Raw genomic sequence first — 20,773 nt, 5'->3', positions numbered from 1 at the left:
ACACTCTATTTCTTACTATTTCAGGACACCAAATTACCTCCTATTAAACACAATATCCGGATGTAGAGCATCTATCAGAAGGTGATCCTACCCAATCTGCATATCGAATGATATGCTCATGACCTTAATCCTCGAAGAGTAGTCCTTTATCTGGAGCTCACTTTATGTATCGCAGAATACGAACAACTGCATCCAATGACTATCACAGGGAGAAGTCATAGACTGACTTACAACACTCGCAGAAAAGGTATGTAGATCTAGTCATTGTAAGATAATTCAACTTTCCAACCAACCGCCTATACCTTTCAGGGTCCTCAAGAATGTCTAAGGCATACTTGCGTTGAGAAATAACAATGCCTGATCTGAACTGAGCAACTTCAATACCTAAAAAATATTTCAGTTTGCCGAGGTCTTTAGTCTGAAAATGTTAAAAGAGAGGTTGCTTCAACTTAGTGATACCATCTTGATCATTGTTGGTGATATCGATATCGTCAACATAAACCACTAAATAAATACACAGATTTGGTTCAGAATGCCGATGAAACACTGAGTGATCAGCTCCACTACAAATCATGCCAAACTGTTGAACTACTGTACTAAACTTTCCAAACCAGGCTCGAGGAGACTGATTCAGACCATAGAGTGACCTGCGCAATCGATATACAAGGCTATTAGACTCCCCCTAAACAACAAAAACAGGTGGTTGCTCTATGTAGACTTCTTCCACAAGATCACCGGACATAAAAGCATTCTTAATGTCCAACTGATAAAGAGGCCAATGACGAACAGTAGCAATAGATAAGAAAAAACGGACAGATGCTATTTTAGCCATGGGAGAGAAAGTGTCACTATAATCAAGCCCAAATATTTGTGTATATCCTTTGGCAACAAAGCGAGCCTTAAGCTGATCAACCTGACTGTCTGCACCAACTTTGACTGCATAAACCCAACGACAACTAACAATAGATTTACCTGCAAGAAAGGTAACAATGCGAAGCAGACATCTCATCTATCATTGTCTGCTTTCATCCTGGATAAGAAAGTGTTTCACCTATAGTCTTAGGGATGGAAACAGAGGACAAAGATTATACAAAAGAATAATGGGGTGATGATAGACGATAATAACTCAAGAAAGTATAATGTGGATTAGCATTATGAATTGAATGTATACCTTTTTGAAGTGTAACTGATTGGCTAAGAAGAGGCAAGTCCGCAGTGAGGACAGTGTTCGGCGCATGACATAAATTATCTGAGACTAATGTTGGACGCGGACGACAATGATAAGTCAGAAGTAGTGGCACTGCAACTGGAGACGTAGAAGTAATCATTAATTCCTCAAAGGTTGATACAGGTAAATCTAGAGATACGGGTAAGACCTCCGAAATATCAAGATGATCATAAGATGTATAGTAAGGTTGAGATTCAAAAAAGGTGACATCGGTGGACATAAGATAGCGACGAACATCTGGTGAATAACAACGATACCCTTTTTGAACTCGAGAGTAACCAAGAAAGACACACTTGAGAGCACGAGGAGCTAAGTTATCTTTTCCAGGGGCTAAGTTATGAACAAAGCATGTGCTCCCAAAGACACGAGGGAGGATAGAGTATAAAGGTGTAGAGAGGTGACTATGGAAACAATATGGAATGGGGAACTTGATTCAGAATGAAAAATGATGGCATTCTATTAATTAGATAGCAAGATGTGAGGATGCATCGCCCCAAAAATCAGCGGAACATGGGATTCAATGAGAAGAGTGTGAGCAGTCACAAGAAGATGCCTATTCTTCTTTTCTGCTATACCATTTTGCTGAGGGGTGTAGGACAAAACGTCTGGTGAATAATTCTTTAAGGAGACATAAACTCCTGAAACTGAGAGGATAAGTATTCTAAGGCATTACCACTTCGAAAAGTACGAATAGAAACACCAAATTGAGTTTGTATTTCAGCACAAAAAATTTTTAATATAGAAAAAATCTCAGAACGATCTTTCCTTAAGAAACCCAAGTACATCTTGAAAAATCATCAATAAAACTAACAAAATAACGAAAACCTAAGGGTGAATCGACTCTATTAGGACCCCAAACATCAGAATGAACTAATGAGAAAATAGACTCTGAACGACTCTCAATGTTACATGAAAAAGTAGCACGGGTGTGTTTCCCAAGTTGACATGACTCACAATCTAATGTGGATAAACCAGACAAACTAAGCACCATCTTTTGTAGCTTGGATATGCTCGAATGTCCGAAACGGTTGTGAATTAGGTTTGGAGGGTCTATAATGGAGCATGCTGTGAAGAAATTTGAAGAGGTAAGATAATAAAGGCCTTGTGATTCATGTCTTGTGTCAATCGTCTGTCCAGTACTGCGGTCCTGCATTAGAAGAGAAACGTCAAGTAAAGTTATGCTACAATGAAAGGCACGTGTCAAATGACTAACAGATGCAAGATTAAAAGGACATAAAGAACAGAGTCTAGAGTGACAGAAGATAGGGGTTTGGCTTGTACAACTCTTTTTGGTTTTGTTCGGATCCCATTGGCTAAAGTAATAACAGGAAGAGATTGTGAATAAACAATATAAAACAGAAGTGATTTGCTATCAGAAATATGATCAGAAGCACCTGAGTCCATGACCCATGATCTAAGAGTACTAGACTGTGAAACACAAGCAAAAGCATTACCAGCAACAAAAGCATTAGGCTGGGCAACCGAGACTACTTGTGGAGATGTCTGCTTACTTGCTCGATACTGAAGGAACTCATTATATTCTGTTTACGCAATATGAGCATTATTGGATGGTCGATTAGGCTGTGGAGATATCTGCTTACTTGCTCGATTCCTAAGGAACTCATTATATTTCCTTACAACAATAGGATCATAACTGGGAGATGGACCATGCAAACAATGACATATATCCTGAGTGTGTCCAACTTTACGACAATAACTACACTTCGATCGAGATTTTCCAGAACGACCTCCTCTCCGCCGATTTTCCATAGGCTGATATGTTCGTTTTTCTATGGTTTGAGATGCAATAATAGAGGAATTAACAGTGGGTGATGAAATTACTTTGTGACTGGAAGGCGTGGCAAGACGAAGCAGACGAGAGAATAACTCATCAATTGTAGGAACCGTAGGACTAGCTCAAATCTGATTATGTACTGCACCATGGTTAGTAGAAAGTCCAGCAAGTGTAAGAACTAAAAACAACATTTGTCTATGCTTTTGTTGTTTTTCCACATCCGCAGTGACGGACATCAATCTATCAAATTCTTCCATGACTGCTTCTACTTGTCCCAAGTAGACATATTGAACTCTTATTTCTTCAAGTTGGTCATTCGAGACATCATATCATAAAAACGAGATATGTCATTAGTGTATAAAGTACGAGCCTTTTCCCAAACTAAATAACACGTCTAGAATGGGCAAAACAAGGGCATCAACTTCGAATCAATAGATCGCCATAAGAGACTACATAATTGAGCGTCAACTTTCTCCCATTGTTCTTTGGCTTGTGCATCATCCGCGCTAGCTTTTGCCTTTTTATCTGCCACACTTGTCTTAATCTTTAAGTGATCTTGGACACCTTGGCCTTTTCACCACAACTCAACTGAGGAAGCCCATGCTAAATAATTTTAACTTCCCATTAAAGGTTTGGAAGTGATCATAGTACTTGAACTTCCAATTCCAGTATTTTTGGAGCCAAAAATATCATACCCAAGACATCTTAGGAATTTTGACTTGAAAGCACCTAGAAATAGAATCTGAATGTCTAACAATTCGCCGGAAAAAAAATGAAGTCGCCAGAATTAAGTTCCGGCGATCTGAATCTGAAAAGGAGTAACTGGTCGGAGTCGAAATAGATCAACGACCCCAAAAAAGGAACAACTTAAAAATTTAACGGAGATGGGCTCACGCACCAACGCGTGAAACAGATCTTGCCGGAATTACAGAATTCCAACAGGCGCGTAGAGGCACGTGGCTGGCACTTTTCTGGTGGTTTTGATTGGATTTTCGTCGCCTGAGCTTTCCGATCCTCTTGGTGGTGGTGTATTTTGCACACAACCCACAAAACAGAAAATGACACAAATCAGTCACCAAAAACTGATACACGGTGACTGAGTTTTCTTTTCTAAAGTTTCTCACCAATTCTCTGATACCATGTGAGAAAAAATGGAGAAAAATATTATTGAAATTGTATGTTACCATAATTACATCCAGACCCTATTTATAAACACTACACTATAATCCTTTTTCAAGTACGATTTTATATATTCCTATTCCTACTCATATTCTACCATGTACCATGTTTTGCCTTGCCCACTTCTTCACGTAAAGTTTGGTACTTCCGTAGCCATTTGATGAGAAGGTTTTTGTTCTGGAGAGCCAGGTCCTTTAAACCAAGTCCCTAGTTGTTGGGTAAAATGACTTTTTAGCATGTTGAAGTTAAATCCTGATCGTGCTTCGAAAAAGGGCAATGTCAAATTAAAAACTTTGCAACAAAACATGATTAATTCTCCTGAAACTATCCCACTCTTTAGATACTAGTATTCTATCAATTCTGGAGGCAACATTACTACAATCTCCTTTACACCAAGTATAATTGCCCCCCTCCAGTTGCAAGTCCAGCAGCTCCATGTCTTCTATGAAATCAGAGAATTCCTCCATCATTGTGGTTCTTCTAATGCAATTTCTTTTTTTTTATGGAAATCTTGTGACATTAAAATCTCCGCAAACAGCCTATGGCCCTTCAAACAAACTCCTGACATCCCCTAATTCCTCCCATACATGTTCTTTTTTCAATCTATAATTTGGAGCATATACTCTTGTTATGTGGCACTTGAAGTCATGCAGTAATGCCTCATCAAAACTACAGGTAAGAGAATTGGATCCAACTTCCAGAATCTCCCCCTTCCAAGACCTAATATCCCAAATAAGAGAATTGGATCCAACTTCCAGAATCTCCCCCTTCCAAGACCTAATATCCCAAATCATCAGGATTGCCCCTTTAGTACCACTAGCTTGTAGACAAGCATGTTTCACCTATCTTCCACCCCATATTTCTTTAATCAAATCTTTGACTTCCCCCACTAACTTTGATTCCTGAAGACAAACAATATCTGCATTCTAGTTGTAAATTAAACTCTTCACAAACCATCTTTTATCCCCACTGTTTAGACCCCTAACATTCCATGTCACCAGTTTTACATTCATTATAACAGCTTCCCTTCCTTTTCCTATCCCTTTTTCTATCATCTTTGAACTTACATCAAAGTGAGCCTTTTAAGTTCTTGAGTCCCTTTGTATCTTGAACTTTTGATAATGGAATCACTTTTTCTATCATCTTTGAACTTACATCAAAGTGAGCCTTTTAAGTTCTTGAGTCCCTTTGTATCTTGAACTTTTGATAATGGAATCACTTTCCATCTTCCTTGCCTGTTTACAACTGTCAATTTGCATCAACAATTCCAATGTTTCTTCTTCGTGTCCCTGGAAATCGACCCCAAAAATTTTCCCCAACTTGATCAAATTTTGTCACCTACATGGAGGGTCTCCTTCTCCTTTTGTATATTTAAGCTATGATGATGTTGGATTGGTTCTACATCTTCCATATTCTACTCTTCAATTTCTGTTTCATCTTGCATAATCATGACAATCTTATTTTTTATTGTATTTGAATCCCCCATCTAGATTTTTCACTACTAACCTTGATTGCCATGTTTTCCGGAGCTGCCTTACTCTGCATGTCCTTGATTCCTGTGTTAGAATCAATTTTTCCTTGGTTCTCATCTTTCCCATGCATAGAAGACTCCATCACCGCCATTGTATTGTTTGAGTTGTTTCTAATTGCTTCTTCAGAAAGAGGATCGAACTAATAATCACTCTTAGAGCGTGCCAGATCATTAAAAAGTACCTGAGCTGCGTTAGGCCCAATCAATTTATTTAATTTGCACCGGCCTACTTATTGAGTGTAAGACTTATAAAACCCCACCTCCTTGTCACATGCTTGTGTTCTCAAATTTAAAATTCCTCCAGTTGTCACTGAACAACCCACATGTTCTCTTTTTGGTCTCTCAGGATCGCACATGCTCCTATGTCCTTTACCAACAGAGACCGAGTCTTTTACCCAGAGGTCTATGTGATCTATTGGACCAGAGGTTATAGCACTGTAACCCTCCGCCTCCAGCAAAATTCTTTGAAAACAATTTCATTTCTCAACCCAAATTGGGATGATGAATATGATTCCATCTCTTTGTATTGAAATCTCTTTAGGACAATTCTCACCATCCCCTACAATCTGGATTCTCACCCACCTTAGATGGTTCTTCATATTTGTTTCTTCTTCCGTTGCTACCCAGCATCCACTGAGATTTCCAATTTCTTTGAAGGTTCATTGAGACCATAGATGCAACGACACTCCCAGGGCTCGAATCCAAGTACTACTGGATTTTTTATTAAAGAGTGAGCATCCGATAACTGGGTTCCACAAATGAAGTCTGATTTTCTCTTCTTCCAACTCCACTCCCTCTGGATAATCTGCTCTACCATAGTCCTATTTGGAAATTCGAAGAGGAACTTACTGTTAGCCATCTTATACATGTTGATCTCAAAAACCGTATTCTATGAAATTGCAGACCACTTTTTGATATCTGATAATGTTGGAATCTCTATATCTCCCTCAAGAAAGGATGCCACAATACATCTCTTGAATAAACCAGTGTCTTTAGTTCCAAGAGACACTGTGACATTAATGTCTCCTTTGCTGAATGTAACTATCGGACACGCAAGATGTCAGAGTGCCATTTACTTTCCCCTGCTACATTGTCTTAAGAAAGATCTTCCTTAATGGTCTGAGTTGTTCTATCAACAAACTATGATTGGAGCACCGAATGAACCGTTCCATCTTAAATGTTATCTCATTCCACCCTGCATTTATGGATATCTCAAAAATAATGATTACTGATCTTTCCAGCCCATAAAGAGATATGATACTCATGTATCTACCATGTTCATTAGCTTTCCTTGTACAGAAAAATTTTGAGAGTCTCCTTGTTCTTCCATCTCCTTATCGCCATTTTCTCACTTCTTTGAGTATGCTGCAGATCCATTTCATGACCTTCGTGTTCATGGTTGATCTTCTCATTATGTTTCGATTTCTCCCTACCCATTCATACCTAGTGTCCCTACCTACTATCCACCAGGTAATGTCAAAGGATTTGAATCCAGCATTGAAATAGATTTTGCTTTCCTCCATAGAAAATAAGATCTCAGGCGGCAAAGAGAAAAAAAAAGGAAAGAAGAAAAAAAAGGATTGGAGCTACCATAGAATATGGTGGCTCTGGTTAAAAGATGGTGTTTTTGGGCTAAGAACATAGGAAAAAGAGGGTTGTCCTCCCTCCTAGGAAGTAGGAGAGACAGTGTTCTTGGGGAATGTACCTGCACAAAGCATTTTGCAACTACTTGGAACCATATATTCTCGAATTAAAAATATGAAAGTCTAGTTTCCAAGTCTCCTCTCTCCAAGATTATAGGCCTATGGTTAGAACTGACATTTAGGAATGCAAGTTGCTTCACTGCTTTAAAATAGACATTCCATTTTCTCTAACAAAACTCTTACCCTTGAACAAGTGCAGAAGGCTCCGTGCAATGGAAGATGAATAATGCATAGGTGTCTACGAAGGTTCTCATAGCATTGGAATCATATCTACACACATTAAAATTACCCCCCCCCCAACCACCACCAAAACACCCAATTATCATTCTATAATTCCTTGCACTGCAATTTGTTCCCAAAGCTCCTCCCTCTATTGATTGGTGTAAGGCTATGTACCAGTATATTAAAAAAAGCAAATAGCACAAACTAGTGCAAGAAACCAAAACATTGATTACAAACAAAAGACCCCAAAAAATTTCAAGACTCATCGCACAAGGAATCTAAAACATGTATAATTGACTCAATATTGTCAATATACAAAACATTACACCAAAAACAAAAAAGAGGAACATAGTTCATCTAGAGCCTCTAAATATGGCTAGCTCTATCTTCAAAGCACCTAGAGTTTCTTTCCTTCCAAACTTTCCACCAAATGATTGTTGGGACGAGTCTTCATCGACCTTAGTTTGTTCTGGAGTAATTGGTAAAGTTGTTGTCATGTGATAGAAGGTCACGGGTTCAAGCCTTGGAAATAACCTCTTTTACAAATGCAAGGTAAAGCTACAAATCCCAAAGTTGTTTGGCTACTACACAATGTAAAAACAAATGGTTTGTTGTCTCTACCTCTTACCCATATAAGAAATAATTTGAGCAGATCTGTAATACCCTTTTTATTAAGTTTTCCTGTGTTAGGATAGAGCTTTTCTAGCCACTAGCCCGGCGAAACATGCCACCATGTATGGTATCTTTTCTAACACCTCGCATCTAGTTAGTACCCATTCTTGAGATTGAGTTAGTCCCGTTCAAGAGATATACGCTGTCAAAATTTTCATAACCCTCATCCGAGGACAAATGATCCCCAAGGAGGAGATATTGCTAGGTCGTCCAGTACATGTGTTGAAGCTCCGATGTCAAGTTAGTTGACCCAAAATTGGTTAGAAATCAGTCCAAGGTCGCAAGAGCAAGCCAAGCCAGGCACAGAGGCTAAGGTGCCGCCCAGGTCAACGCCTTGCACGCTATGTTGCGCGGACTCTTCGGTTTAGCTGCTGAATTTATTTCGACAAGAGACTAACGCGGGTGCTTCCGCCGTCTCAGATTCGGTCAAATGATTTCGGATATGTTGACCAAAATCAAGAACAAATTTGAGGGAAAACATTAGATAATAGACCAACAACTATAAAGTTGACAAACAAATCCAATTTTCAGTTGTCGATGTCTTGAGGAAGAAAGAGACAATCATACTTCTGGAACCCAGCTGAACCAGAGGAGTAATTACAACGTGCGATGAGCTTGGGGAAGAAACAAAGATCTCACGTTTTGGGGAAGAAAGAGATTGTGTCGATGTCTTTATATTTATTCCTCAGAATATATAAAGAATCTATGTCGGTTATATATTTTTAAACTCTTTATAATATAAAAAGAGTCAATATATAATTATATATAGTAAAATAATATTTTAGTTAGAGAATAATCCCACACAATAAAACATCAAGTGACAGCATGCTCACCAAAAGTGGATTCTGATGAATACGTGATATTACCCTAGCATTGAAAAAGTACTACTAATTATATGTATTTTTTAGCCGAATCCCTGCACCCATATCCATATTCAGATTCGAAACCCCAAATTTTAAAATTTAAATTTTGATGAATCCGACTCTCGGATCCACACCCTTCTCAGATACTCGCACCCGAGTTCGGGCAACTTAGCTTGCACGCTAGGGCTATGGCATCTGAGTCGGCCTGAGATCCAAAGCTCAAACTTTAGAGACTGAAATACAGCAGGGACACCGCGGCACCCTTCCCATAGCCCAACACAGTAACGCCCTAAGGCTAGTTCGAGTAATTTTTCAGCACTACATCCACTTAAGGGTGTTTATGTCCTTCAACTTTTGGGCACTCTTTCTATACGTTCTAAAACCTTTTTTTATAGATAAAGCCATTTAGAAACATACATTTTTATTCCTATCCTCTCTCCCCAACCTAGGCTATAAGAGTTTCAAGAAAAACTACGCTCAAGACTCAGGAAAGAGCAATCTATCAAGCTTCTCCAAGTTCTACCATCTTCCATTAGCTAAGAATGTACAGAATCCTTAACGTGTGGGGACATCTTATTCTTCCCACGAATGTGTCCCTTGTAATCTCGGTATCTTTTATAGGTGAGGTAGGGTTAGGTCAAAACCCTCAGGTCTTGATTTCCTAAACTTTTGATGAAAATCCCAAGAATCCTCTATAAAAGAGTTTGAATTCTCAAATATGTCCCTATCTCATGTTTATGAATCAATCTCATGAATTCTTACTGTGAGAAATATAAGAGAAGAATATTTTGAATTGTTTCCAAGTAGGATTCTATATACTATTTGTGTTCCTACTCCAACTCTAACACTCCCCCAAAGCTGGTGCATATAGGTCATATGTACTAAGCTTGTTATAGATGTGATGAATACAAGGACTAGAGAGGGACTTAGTGAAGATATTTGCAAGAAAACTGGTAAAGATGGCTTTAGACATTTGGGCGACCACAATTGAAAGGGAACAAATTGAAAAATTAATGGAAACCTATATAAAATATATGGGTCGTCTCAAAATCAAGAGACGAGTGGATCTTGAACAAGAAAGTCGTCGAACAACTAGCTGAAACAAGCTCATGCATCGGTGTGTGGAGGCGTGTGGGAGGTTGATTCATTATGGCACTGATTGAGGTTGACCTTTTAGTGGTGTTGGTTTTCATGCAATATCAACAAAAAGTGAGACTACATAAATCAAATCTGAAGATTCACCGAAAAGAGGCATGAAACCTAAGTTGCTCGGACTCTTCAAAAATGTCTACGGGTGCATGTAGGATCCTCCAAAAATAGTGTATTTTGTAAGGATCTGATACAGGTAAGGCAACATTTTTTGTGAGTCCGAGCAACTTAGCATGAAACTATGCAAATCAAATTTGAGGAGTCACCGAAAAGATGCATAGTATTATGCAACTCAGATATAAGAACGTAGTATGAAGATATACATGGTGCTACGCAAATCAGATATGAGAAAGCAGTCACTGGAAAGATGCACGGTGCTACACAAATTAGATATGAGAAAATAGTCATGGAAAAGATGCACGGCGCTACACAAATCAGATATGAGAAGCAATCACTAGAAAAAAACACGTTGCTACGCAAATTAGATATGAAAAAGGAGACACCGGAAAGGCGGTCTATGAATAATTTATGAATTTCAAAATGATTCCTAAAAGAGTGCTTTTTGGTCTTAAAACCTACACTTAGTGAATTTCTTATGAATTAGAGTGCAAGGCTCACCAGTATGAATTTCTTATGATTTAGAGCACAAGGCTCACTAGCATAACTCTAAAATAATGATTTTGAGCACAAGGCTCCTCCGCATGATAAAAGAACTTGGTTCTCAGCTTATTAGAAAGATAATAATATGAGTGTGATATTATAAGCAGCTTATTAGCTAGCAGTTGTCTAAGCAGCTAGCAGTTGTTTTTACTATAAGGCTTAGCAATAGAAGCTTTCACAACTTAGTTTGCAAGTTAGGCCTGTGTGATATCTATTGCACCAACTTGAGCGAGAGTGTTAACAAATCTGTTTCTATTCATATTTAATCCAATTTAAATCTCATTGTGAACTTATTTTGATATGATTCTAGTATGATCAGATCTCTAAAGCCCAATATGCAAATGACATCCATGCTAGTTTTGAATTTGCATTAAGTAGAGGTAGGGGTCTTGTTGGTTGGTCCACTTGTTTGAATGACAATGCTATGTGGGATTGGTGGACTTTGAGACCAATAGTGGCACCACGTTTGATGAGGCCACTTGAAAAGGTAATGAAACAATTGTGTCTTATGGTTCCTAAGACAAAGGTAGCCTTACCTTTTGGACTTAGTGATACCATTAAGACCTTTGTAGTTTCTTTATCTCTTGATACTTGTCATAGCCATTTCCTTTGTAACATTCTTACTAAACTTTTCATGACGAAGACAAAGGATTCATGGTTATATCTCAAGTATGTACCACCTTAGCATAATGATGTTATTTGTTGTATTAATCCTAAGTCAGCAGCGTTCGAGAGCTTGTATGCGGGGTTAGAGGTGAAAGGCTGTGACAAGAGGTTGTATAGGCTTGCTAAGGCTAGGGAGCGGAAGGGTCGTGACCTCGATCAAGTGAAGTGCATTAAGGAGGGGATGGTAGTGTTTTGGTGAGGATGTTCACATTAAGAAGAGATGGCAGAAGTACTTTCATAGACTTTTGAACGAGGAGGGGGGACAAAGGCATTGAGTTAGGGGAGCTGGAGCACTCGGAGGAGAGACGTAATTTCAGTTACTGTAGGCGTTTTAAGGTTGAGGAGGTTAGAGAGGTTATTCGTAGGATGCGGAGGGGTAGGGCGACAGGGCATGACGAGATTCCGGTGGATTTTTGGAAGTATGCTGGTGGGGCTAGTTTAAGGTGGTTGACTGATTTGTTTAACGGCATTTTTAAGACTGCGAGAATGCCTGAGGCTTGAAGATGGAGTTTGATGATTCCGTTGTATAAAAACAAGGGTGACATCCAAAGTTGCAACAACTATAGGGGTATTAAGCTGTTGAGTCACACTATGAAGATTTGGGAGAGAGTGGTTTAGCGAAGATTGAGGAGGGTTGTGTCCGTTTCGGAGAATCAATTGGATTTATGCCTGGTTGCTCGACGACAGAGGCAATCCACCTTGTGAGGAGATTGGTGGAGCAGTATAGAGAAAGGAAGAGGGATTTACACATAGTGTTCATTGACCTGGAAAAAACATATGATAAAGTCCCGAGGGAGGTTCTTTGGAGATGCTTGGAGGTGAGAGCGGTCCCGGTGGCGTACATCAAAGCTATTAAGAACATGTACGATGGAGGAAAGACCCGGGTGAGAACGGCGGGAGGAGACTCAAAGCATTTTCCGGTCGAGAAAGGGTTGCATCAGGGATCGACTCTTAGTCCGTTCCTTTTTGCGTTGGTGATGGACGTGTTGATGCGGAGTATTCAAGGCGAGATGCCTTGGTGTATGTTATTTGCGGATGATATAGTGCTGATTGATGAGACGCGGGGGGAAGGGGGGGACAAATTGAAGGTTTGGAGACAAACCTTTGAGTCTAAGGGGTTCAGGTTGAGTAGGTCCAAGACGGAGTATTTAGAATGCAAGTTTAATGACTTGAGGCAGGAGGACGATGTGGTGGTGAGATTGGACTCCCGGGATGTTTGTAAGAAGGATAGTTTAAGTATCTTAGGTCTATGATTCAGGGGAATAGTGAGATTGATGAGGATATCTCTAAACGTATTGGAGCAGGTTGGATGAAGTGGAGGCTCGCCTCGGGAGTGTTGTGTGATAAGAAGGTGCCCCTTAAGCTTAAAGGCAAATTCTATAGAGTGGCAGTCCGTCCGGCTATGTTGTATAGAGCTAAGTATTGGCCAGTCAAGCACTGCCACATCCAAAAATTGAAGGTGGCGAAAATGAGAGTGTTGCGTTGGATGTGGGGGCTTACTAGAGGGGACAGAGTTAGGAATGAGATTATCCGGGAGAAAGTGGAAGTGGCTTCGGTGGAGGACAAGATGCAGGAAAGAAGGCTGGGATGGTTTGGGCATGTGATGAGGTGGGGCGCGGATGCCCAAGTTCGTAGGTGTGAGAGGCTAGCTTTGGATGGCTTCAGGAGGGGTAGAGGTAGACCGAAGAAGTACTGGAGTGAAGTGATTAGACATGACATGGACCAGCTTCAACTTACTGAAGACATGACCCTAGATAGAAAGGTGTAGAGGGCGCGGATAAGGGTAGAAGGCTAGTGTGAGTATGTGGGTTGTAGCAAGCAGTTAGGAGAGATCTTGTGTAGCCGGGTTAGTAATCCTAGGACTGTGTACATAGGTGTCTTTGGTATGTGAGTGTATGTTACAACTAGGTGGGTGTCCTATCTCTTATTTCTTAGTTCCTATTTTCTTACTTCGTGTTGCCCTTATTTCTCGTATTGTGTATTCCTCCGATTTCTATTTTATTATTTCTTATACCTTATTTATGTTATGTCATCCATCCCCTTGTTTACTATTCTTTATCTTGAGTCGGGGGTCTATCGGAAACAGTCTCTCTACTTCTTCGGAGGTAGCAGGTTGGACTGCGTACATCTTACCCTCCCCAAACCCCACTTTGTGGGAATACACTGGGTTTGTTGTTGTTGTTGTTAATTGTATATTTCCTAATTAGGCTTCAGTTTTGTGTATAAATACCTGTAATTGGTTGTATAGATACACTTGAGAATTAATAAAATCTCTCCTCTCAAAGACTTCACAACCTTAGCCAATGAAACAAGTCCACATACTACAAATGCCAGCAAGGAAATGATAATGTTTGCTACCCTTTCATTGAGTAACAATTCATGCTCTAACTAAAGTAAATGCACTCAAAAAGGAAAACTCCATCATCTTTTAATGCACTTCAAGTCAAATATAGAATACAAAAATTCATCAAAAGGGTACACGAAGACTTCTTAAGTGCTCATTCATGACATCACTATTGTGTTCCACAATATGAACAAAGTTCCGCTAACTATGAAACTTGACAGATTAGCATGCTCTTGTAAGACCGAGAGAGTTCTATTGCTTAGGATGAATTCAAAGTGTAAGTATCACAAGAAAATCTTGAAAAGCATCTGTATTTCTGAATTTTGTTATTGACTTACATCTAAAAAGCACGCTTTCATCTGCTGCAAGCAAGTTTCTAGAACCTCAGCCTTTCTCTTGGTTCCTATGCTAACGGCTTTCATATCACATTCCATCATAGCGCGGAGATATGGTTTCCATAGTTCATACCTGTAGTATAAAAGGAAAAAAACAAAAGGTAAGTTGCCTACATGTTGCAAGCCAGTATTTAATGTAGTAATAAAATGTTAGTGGGTTGTATCAACACAATCATGCTTTAGAAGAAACATGTGAAGACAACATGAACAAATGTTAATCACCTAAAGCTAATATAGTGGGAAATAAACCATAAATTTGTTTAATCCCGACAACAACTTTGAAAAGAAACATGCTTAATGAATAGCTTGTGCAATAATGTCTTGAGTTTTAACAGCCGAATAAATAGATTTCTACATCTGACTCCAACTTTGAAAAGAAATATGCTGATTAAATAGCTTGCCCAATAATGTCTTAGGTTTTAACAGTAGAATAAATGGTTTTCTAGGAAGCTCTATGCTTTGTCTGACACTGTGCTCTTTATTCTTTATGGATCAGACAAGTTGAGCGAAAAATCTTAGGGCCAGAAGTTGGAAGCTGTACTCTGAATTTCTTTCTGCCTCATTGTACAAGAGAATGAAACAGTGGTTCTTATGGAGTAATATTGGCTAATAAAATAATACAAAATACCTTTAGCACAACATGCGAAATGGAGCTAGTGAAATCTCTTCTTTTTATTTTTTTGGAAAATGGTAATGGTGTATTCTTCAGCATTAAGGAGATTCCAGGCACCTTCAAAACAGAAAAAAGTACTTAAAAGGATCTAAGAATTCTATGAACTATTCTGAATCCTCTAGGCATAACAGTACAATTTCATTTAACCTTAGGAATGGAATTGGAAATGTCTTCAAAATTTTTACAGTTTCTTTCTGTCCAAACTGACCACCATATGCAATGTGGAATCAAAATGCACCATGTCTTCTTGCTCTTACTAACCCCTCTCCTAATCCAGTAACTCAATAAATCTGCAGTATGTTCAGGCATGGTACACTTAGGCCTCGTTTGTTTGCACTTAATGGAGGCCTGAATCTGAATGATTCTGACTTCAGACCATTAAGTGCATTTGTTTTTCATTAAGATTTTGGCTCTTAATAGGTTTGAATAGGTCTTAGACATTCAGATCTGGAACTAAGTCTTAATCATTAAGAGGAATTCTTGTGTTGGAAAATATTCACCATCACTCTATCCATAATCATGCCTCTGCCACCACCACCTTGCCACCAACCACCACCAGAACCAGCTACCTCCACCATCACAATCACCATTCACAATCATAATTGCTAGTAACCACTATTTTCAGCCGCTATCATATCTACCACCTCCATTATTTTAATTATATCCATTGCTATCACCACAGTCAACGCCAATGCCAACACCACCACCATCATCAACCACTATCAGCCAATCCCAACTACTAACTAACTCATCTATTACAACTAGTGCCCCCTCTAACTATCAATAACACATCATCAGCATCCACACATTTTTCGGCCACCACCACTATTGTAACTGGTGTCGCCACCTTTACCATAACTTCAACCACCATCATCGCTACTGTATATCTCTACTAATAATCATCTCTACCATCACAGCTAACAACATCTCTAACTACCACCAACACATCGTCAACCATCATGCATTCATTTTTAAGTTATCACAATCAACACCTCCAACTACTAACATCAACCAACTTCACATCACTAGCACCACCACTATCAATCGTCACCATCTTAACAATCACTACAATACCAAACATCTCTATCATTACAATTATCACCACCAATATTATTAATCACTAACATCAATCATTACCACCACCCTTCTAACAACCAGCCAAGTAAAACATTTAACTTTGGTTGGTGCTGAATTTCCCCATGCCTTTCTCCACAGGCTTTGCTGACTGTTGCTCTGCTGAAGTCTCTCCATCTTATATGCCCTGCCAACAACGCAGACTCCATCCTCTAGTGAAATCTCTTCAGCTTTGCTTTTTCTCAATGAAGTTTGACCATAAATTCTGAAGTCTGCATGACGCTGTATAGTCATGTTGGAAAGAAAGTTGAGAAAACATTCAGATATAAAAAAGCTCACCAGACCACATATCGATCCAATTGAGGGCCTTTTAACGCTTCAAATGATGTGGTTCTAATTCAAAAGCTGCACTGCAACTAAATCTAATTTCTCAGAGACTGGTGTTCGACATCATTTTTCACGTATTCAGCGGCTAGCCACAAAGATACTGCCTACAGGCTACACCAATTCCAACTGGTGTTCGTCAGGAAATTTGAGGGGAACTAATATATATAAATGACATAAGCTTTGGTGTTTATAGGAAAGGGCATCATAAGCTGTCACTTCTTCCTTTGCCAAAATGATGCCCCTAATCTGTCAGGTCAAACATTTCCACTACTCAAGCTATCCCAATTAATTGCTAGCAGAATGGGCATCTATATCTTGAGCTCTGCATATATTTGTCTACTTGAAGAGGTACTCCCTCTTTCCCAAAAGTACTTCTTGGGTTACTCACTAAAGCTGAATTCCCCATTGACTTTAAATGTTCTCCATGATAATAGACTGGTCAACTTTAAAGAAAAATGAATCATCAAAAAGTATAAGGTTGTTTGTGCAATGTACTTTTTGAGTCTCAGTGAAATGATCTGAGCAAGAGAAATTTCAGCAGATGCATCTGATATCAAGCATGGAATTGCTATAGTTAGCTTCTCAACTGGATACCGGCTACTCAGTTTACTTTTACCTAAGCTTTTGGAAATTTTACTATAATTTCTAGCACTAAGTTTGACACTTTGGGGTTATTTGGTAGTGTATAAGAATAATACTGAATAGGTGTATTAGTAATGTTGGGATTAGTAATGCTGGGTTTCGTAGTGCAGGGATTAATTGTGTGGTCTTATTTCTTATCCCTTGTTTGGTCTGATATATTAAAAATTTTTATAAACTGCTATATTTCTACAAAAATACTGTTTATGAGGAATAAGATAACTGAATAATTTCATTGGAAATTGTTGAGCAGAATCATCTAAATCCCATGAAATCTGGGATTGTATAGAATCATATATTCTACATAAAGGGAAAGAATCATAGATAGGATATTCTAGATTACAACAATTATCCTAAGATCTTAGAGGATCAAATCTTGATATGATGAGTATCTTCCTTGAAATCCTCTATCAGCCAACCCCCCCCCCCCCCCCCCCCCCCCCAAGCGGGTGAATGGATATCTTGCATTCCTAGCTTGCTTATAAGATCTTGAAACACATTGTTTGGCAGTCCTTTTGTTAAAACGTAGGCCACCTTATCTTTTGTAGATACAAATGAGTTCACCATCTAATTTCTCCTTAATGAAATGTCTATCCACCTCAATATGCTTAGTGAGATCATGTTGTACAGTATGAGCTTTACTTATTGTTGATTTAATGTCACAATATAGTCGCATACGTCCTTCCCATCTAACCTTCAAATCATCAAGGATTATCTTTAACCATAACAGCTCACAAACTCCCATAGCCATAGATCTAAACTCAGATTTCCTCCTAAAAAAGTGCAATATACGGAACATGACCTTCGATTCACGAATGAACCAGCATAGTCTGCATCAGTATCAGCCTCTAAAACTATGTCTCCTCTTTTGAATAGTTTTCCTTTTCCTAGAGTTCCTTTAAGATATTGTAGAATCCTGTTGACAGCTTGAAGATGTGTTTCTCTAGGATCGTGCATAAACTAGCTAACAACACTTACAACAAAGGCAATGTCTGGCCTTGTCTGAGACAAGTAGATCAATTTCCCTACAAGCCTTTGATACAAACCCTTTATCTACCATAGAAGCTTCTGGAGCATTGCACAATGTATGATTATATTCAATTGGTGTCACGACTAGTTTACACCCTAATTTCCTGTTTCTTCCAGCAAATCAAACACATACTTTTGTTGGGAAATAAAGATTCCTTGTTTTGAGTGTGCCACTTTGATTCCTAAAAAAATAGTTTAATTTCCCAAGCTCTTTGATGTCAAATTCCTGAAGTAAACACTTCTTTAGATTTTGTACCTCCCATGTTACAATGATGTCATCCACATAAACTAATAATGTTGTCACTTTTCCTGTTTCTGAGTGTCTTATGAACAAGGTGTGGACTCCTTGACTTTGTCGATACCTTAGCTTGATCATGACCTTTGTAATGTTGTCAGTTCTTTAGATTTTGTACCTCCCCCGTTACTATGATGTCATCCACATAAACTAATAATGTTGTTACTTTTCCTGTTTCTGAGTGTCTTATGAACAAGGTGTGGACTCCTTGACTTTGTCGATACCTTAGCTTGATCATGACCTTTGTAAATCTTCCAACCCATGCACGAGGTGATTGCGTTAATCCGTAGAGTGTCTTCTTCAGTCTACACACCATTCCTTTCTTGCTTGTAAAACTAGGAGGCACCTCAATAACGATCTCCTCATCTAAGTCTCCATGTAAAAATGCATTTTTTACATCGAATTGTTGTAGGTTCCAATGAAAAATCGCAACCAATGATAGTAAGATTCTAATTGCATTCATTTTTGCCACTGGGGCAAAAGTCTCCAAATAATCAACTCCATAGGTCGTGTATAACCCTTTGCTACTAATCGCGCTTTAAATCTTTCTATGGACCCATCTAACTTGTATTTCCCAGTAAACACCCATCTGCACCCCACCGACATTTTCCCTTTTGGTAATTCAACAATTTTCCAAGTTTTGTTTTTCTCCGACGCCTCCATTTCTATCTTCATAGCTTTCTCCTTTTGTTCCTAATACTTCAAACAAATTTCTGGGGATAGAAATTGTGTGGAGGTTACAAAGAAAAGCTTTATGACTTGGGATAGGTTTTGATAAGTCACATAAAGGCTTAAAGGGTGTTGTGTGCAAGTTCTGGTTTCTTTTCTAAGTGCAATGGAAAGGTCAAGGTCGTTAGGTTGGTTAGGTACTTCTTCATGATCAGTTTGGTTTGGTATTTCTGATGGTTCAACAGGTTCGGGTGGGTAGTAGAAGCAGTAACCGAGGAAATGATTGCCTTTGAGTAGTTTGATCAGTTAACTTCTTCTTCTGGAATAAACTTGCAATGGTAGATTATATTCTAGAATTCCATTATCTATATCCAAATTAGAAGACTCGGTGGGTTTATTCGGATTTAGAGACTCAGACAAGGATTTAGCACGACTCGAAATAAACAAATCAAATGGTGATAAGTCTAGAGATCCCTCTTCCTTCAATGAGTCCCCATGATTGTAAGAATGGTTAAAATATGATTCACTCTCATCAAATGTGACATCAGCTGAAACAAAGAATTTATTTGATGATGGTTGATAACACTTGTAGTCTTTTTGGGTAGGAGAATATCCGATGAAAACACACCTAAGAGCACGTGGATCTAATTTGCCTCTATTATGAGAATGAGTATGAACATAGGCAACACTGTCGAAGATTGTAGGAACCAATTTATCGTAAATTTCAAAATTCAGAAAGAAATTCGTAAGAGTATCAACAGGGCTTTTAAAGTTCAGAATTCTCGAGGGTATTCTGTTACTACGATGTGCAACAGTTAAGACAACTTCCTCCCAATATTGTTTTGGAACCTTTTTGTGAAACAATAATGATCTAGTAAATGTCAAGTAACAAGCCGTTTCTTCTCTATGTTATTCCATTTTGTTGAGGAGTATTGACACATGAAGATTCATGAATAATTCCCTCTTTTTGGAAGAAAACAGAGATGTTTTGATTGAAGTAGTCCTTAGCATTATCCGATCGGAATCTTTTAATTGACACATCAAATTGGGTTTTGATCAAATTAAAAAAGATAGGAAGAATTTGGCTGACATCTGCCTTTGCTTTAACAAATAGATCCACCTTACACTTGCACAATAATCAATGAATGACACAAACCATCTTGCACCAGAAATATTAGGAACAAGAGAAGGTCCCCAAATATCACTATGAATAAGAGAAAAAGGAGTCTTACATCTTTTATTATTAATTGGAAAGGAAACACGTTTGTGTTTTGCAATTTCACAATCATCATAATGAAAAGACTCAACAATATCTTTAAACAAAGATAGAAACATCATTTTGATTACATAGAAGGTCGGATGACCTAACCGACGATGATAAAGCAATACTTTCTCTTTATTGGACATATTGATTCACACAAGAATAAACTAGCTAAGGAATTCTTAGTTGTATCTTCACCATTGTGGAAATTCAGACAATAAAGACCATATTTCTCACTAGCACGCCCAATCATCTCCTTCGTGTAATATTCCTGAAATAAAATAAACAATATGAAGGGAAGAAAGTTACTTGGCATTTGGAATCTTTGGTGACTTTTTG

At 38.6% G+C, this 20,773-nt stretch overlaps 1 protein-coding gene across 6 annotated transcripts in view; it reads right to left on the bottom strand.

The window, feature by feature from the left end:
- The window catches only part of LOC107847643 (DNA topoisomerase 3-alpha), a 97,854-nt gene that overhangs the window by 45,927 nt on the left and 31,154 nt on the right, over positions 1–20,773 (bottom strand). For all 6 annotated transcript variants that reach the window (XM_016692030.2, XM_016692028.2, XM_047398794.1 and 3 more), the window contains one exon: positions 14,351–14,480. In XM_016692030.2, coding sequence (XP_016547516.2) covers positions 14,351–14,480 — 130 coding nt within the window. The remainder of the gene's footprint in view (positions 1–14,350; positions 14,481–20,773) is intronic.

The sequence above is a fragment of the Capsicum annuum genome, chromosome 11, assembly GCF_002878395.1.
Source record: "Capsicum annuum cultivar UCD-10X-F1 chromosome 11, UCD10Xv1.1, whole genome shotgun sequence".
NCBI lineage: Eukaryota > Viridiplantae > Streptophyta > Magnoliopsida > Solanales > Solanaceae > Capsicum > Capsicum annuum.
Note: the sequence above shows the minus strand (reverse complement) of the source record. Positions and strands in the feature narration are given on the sequence as shown.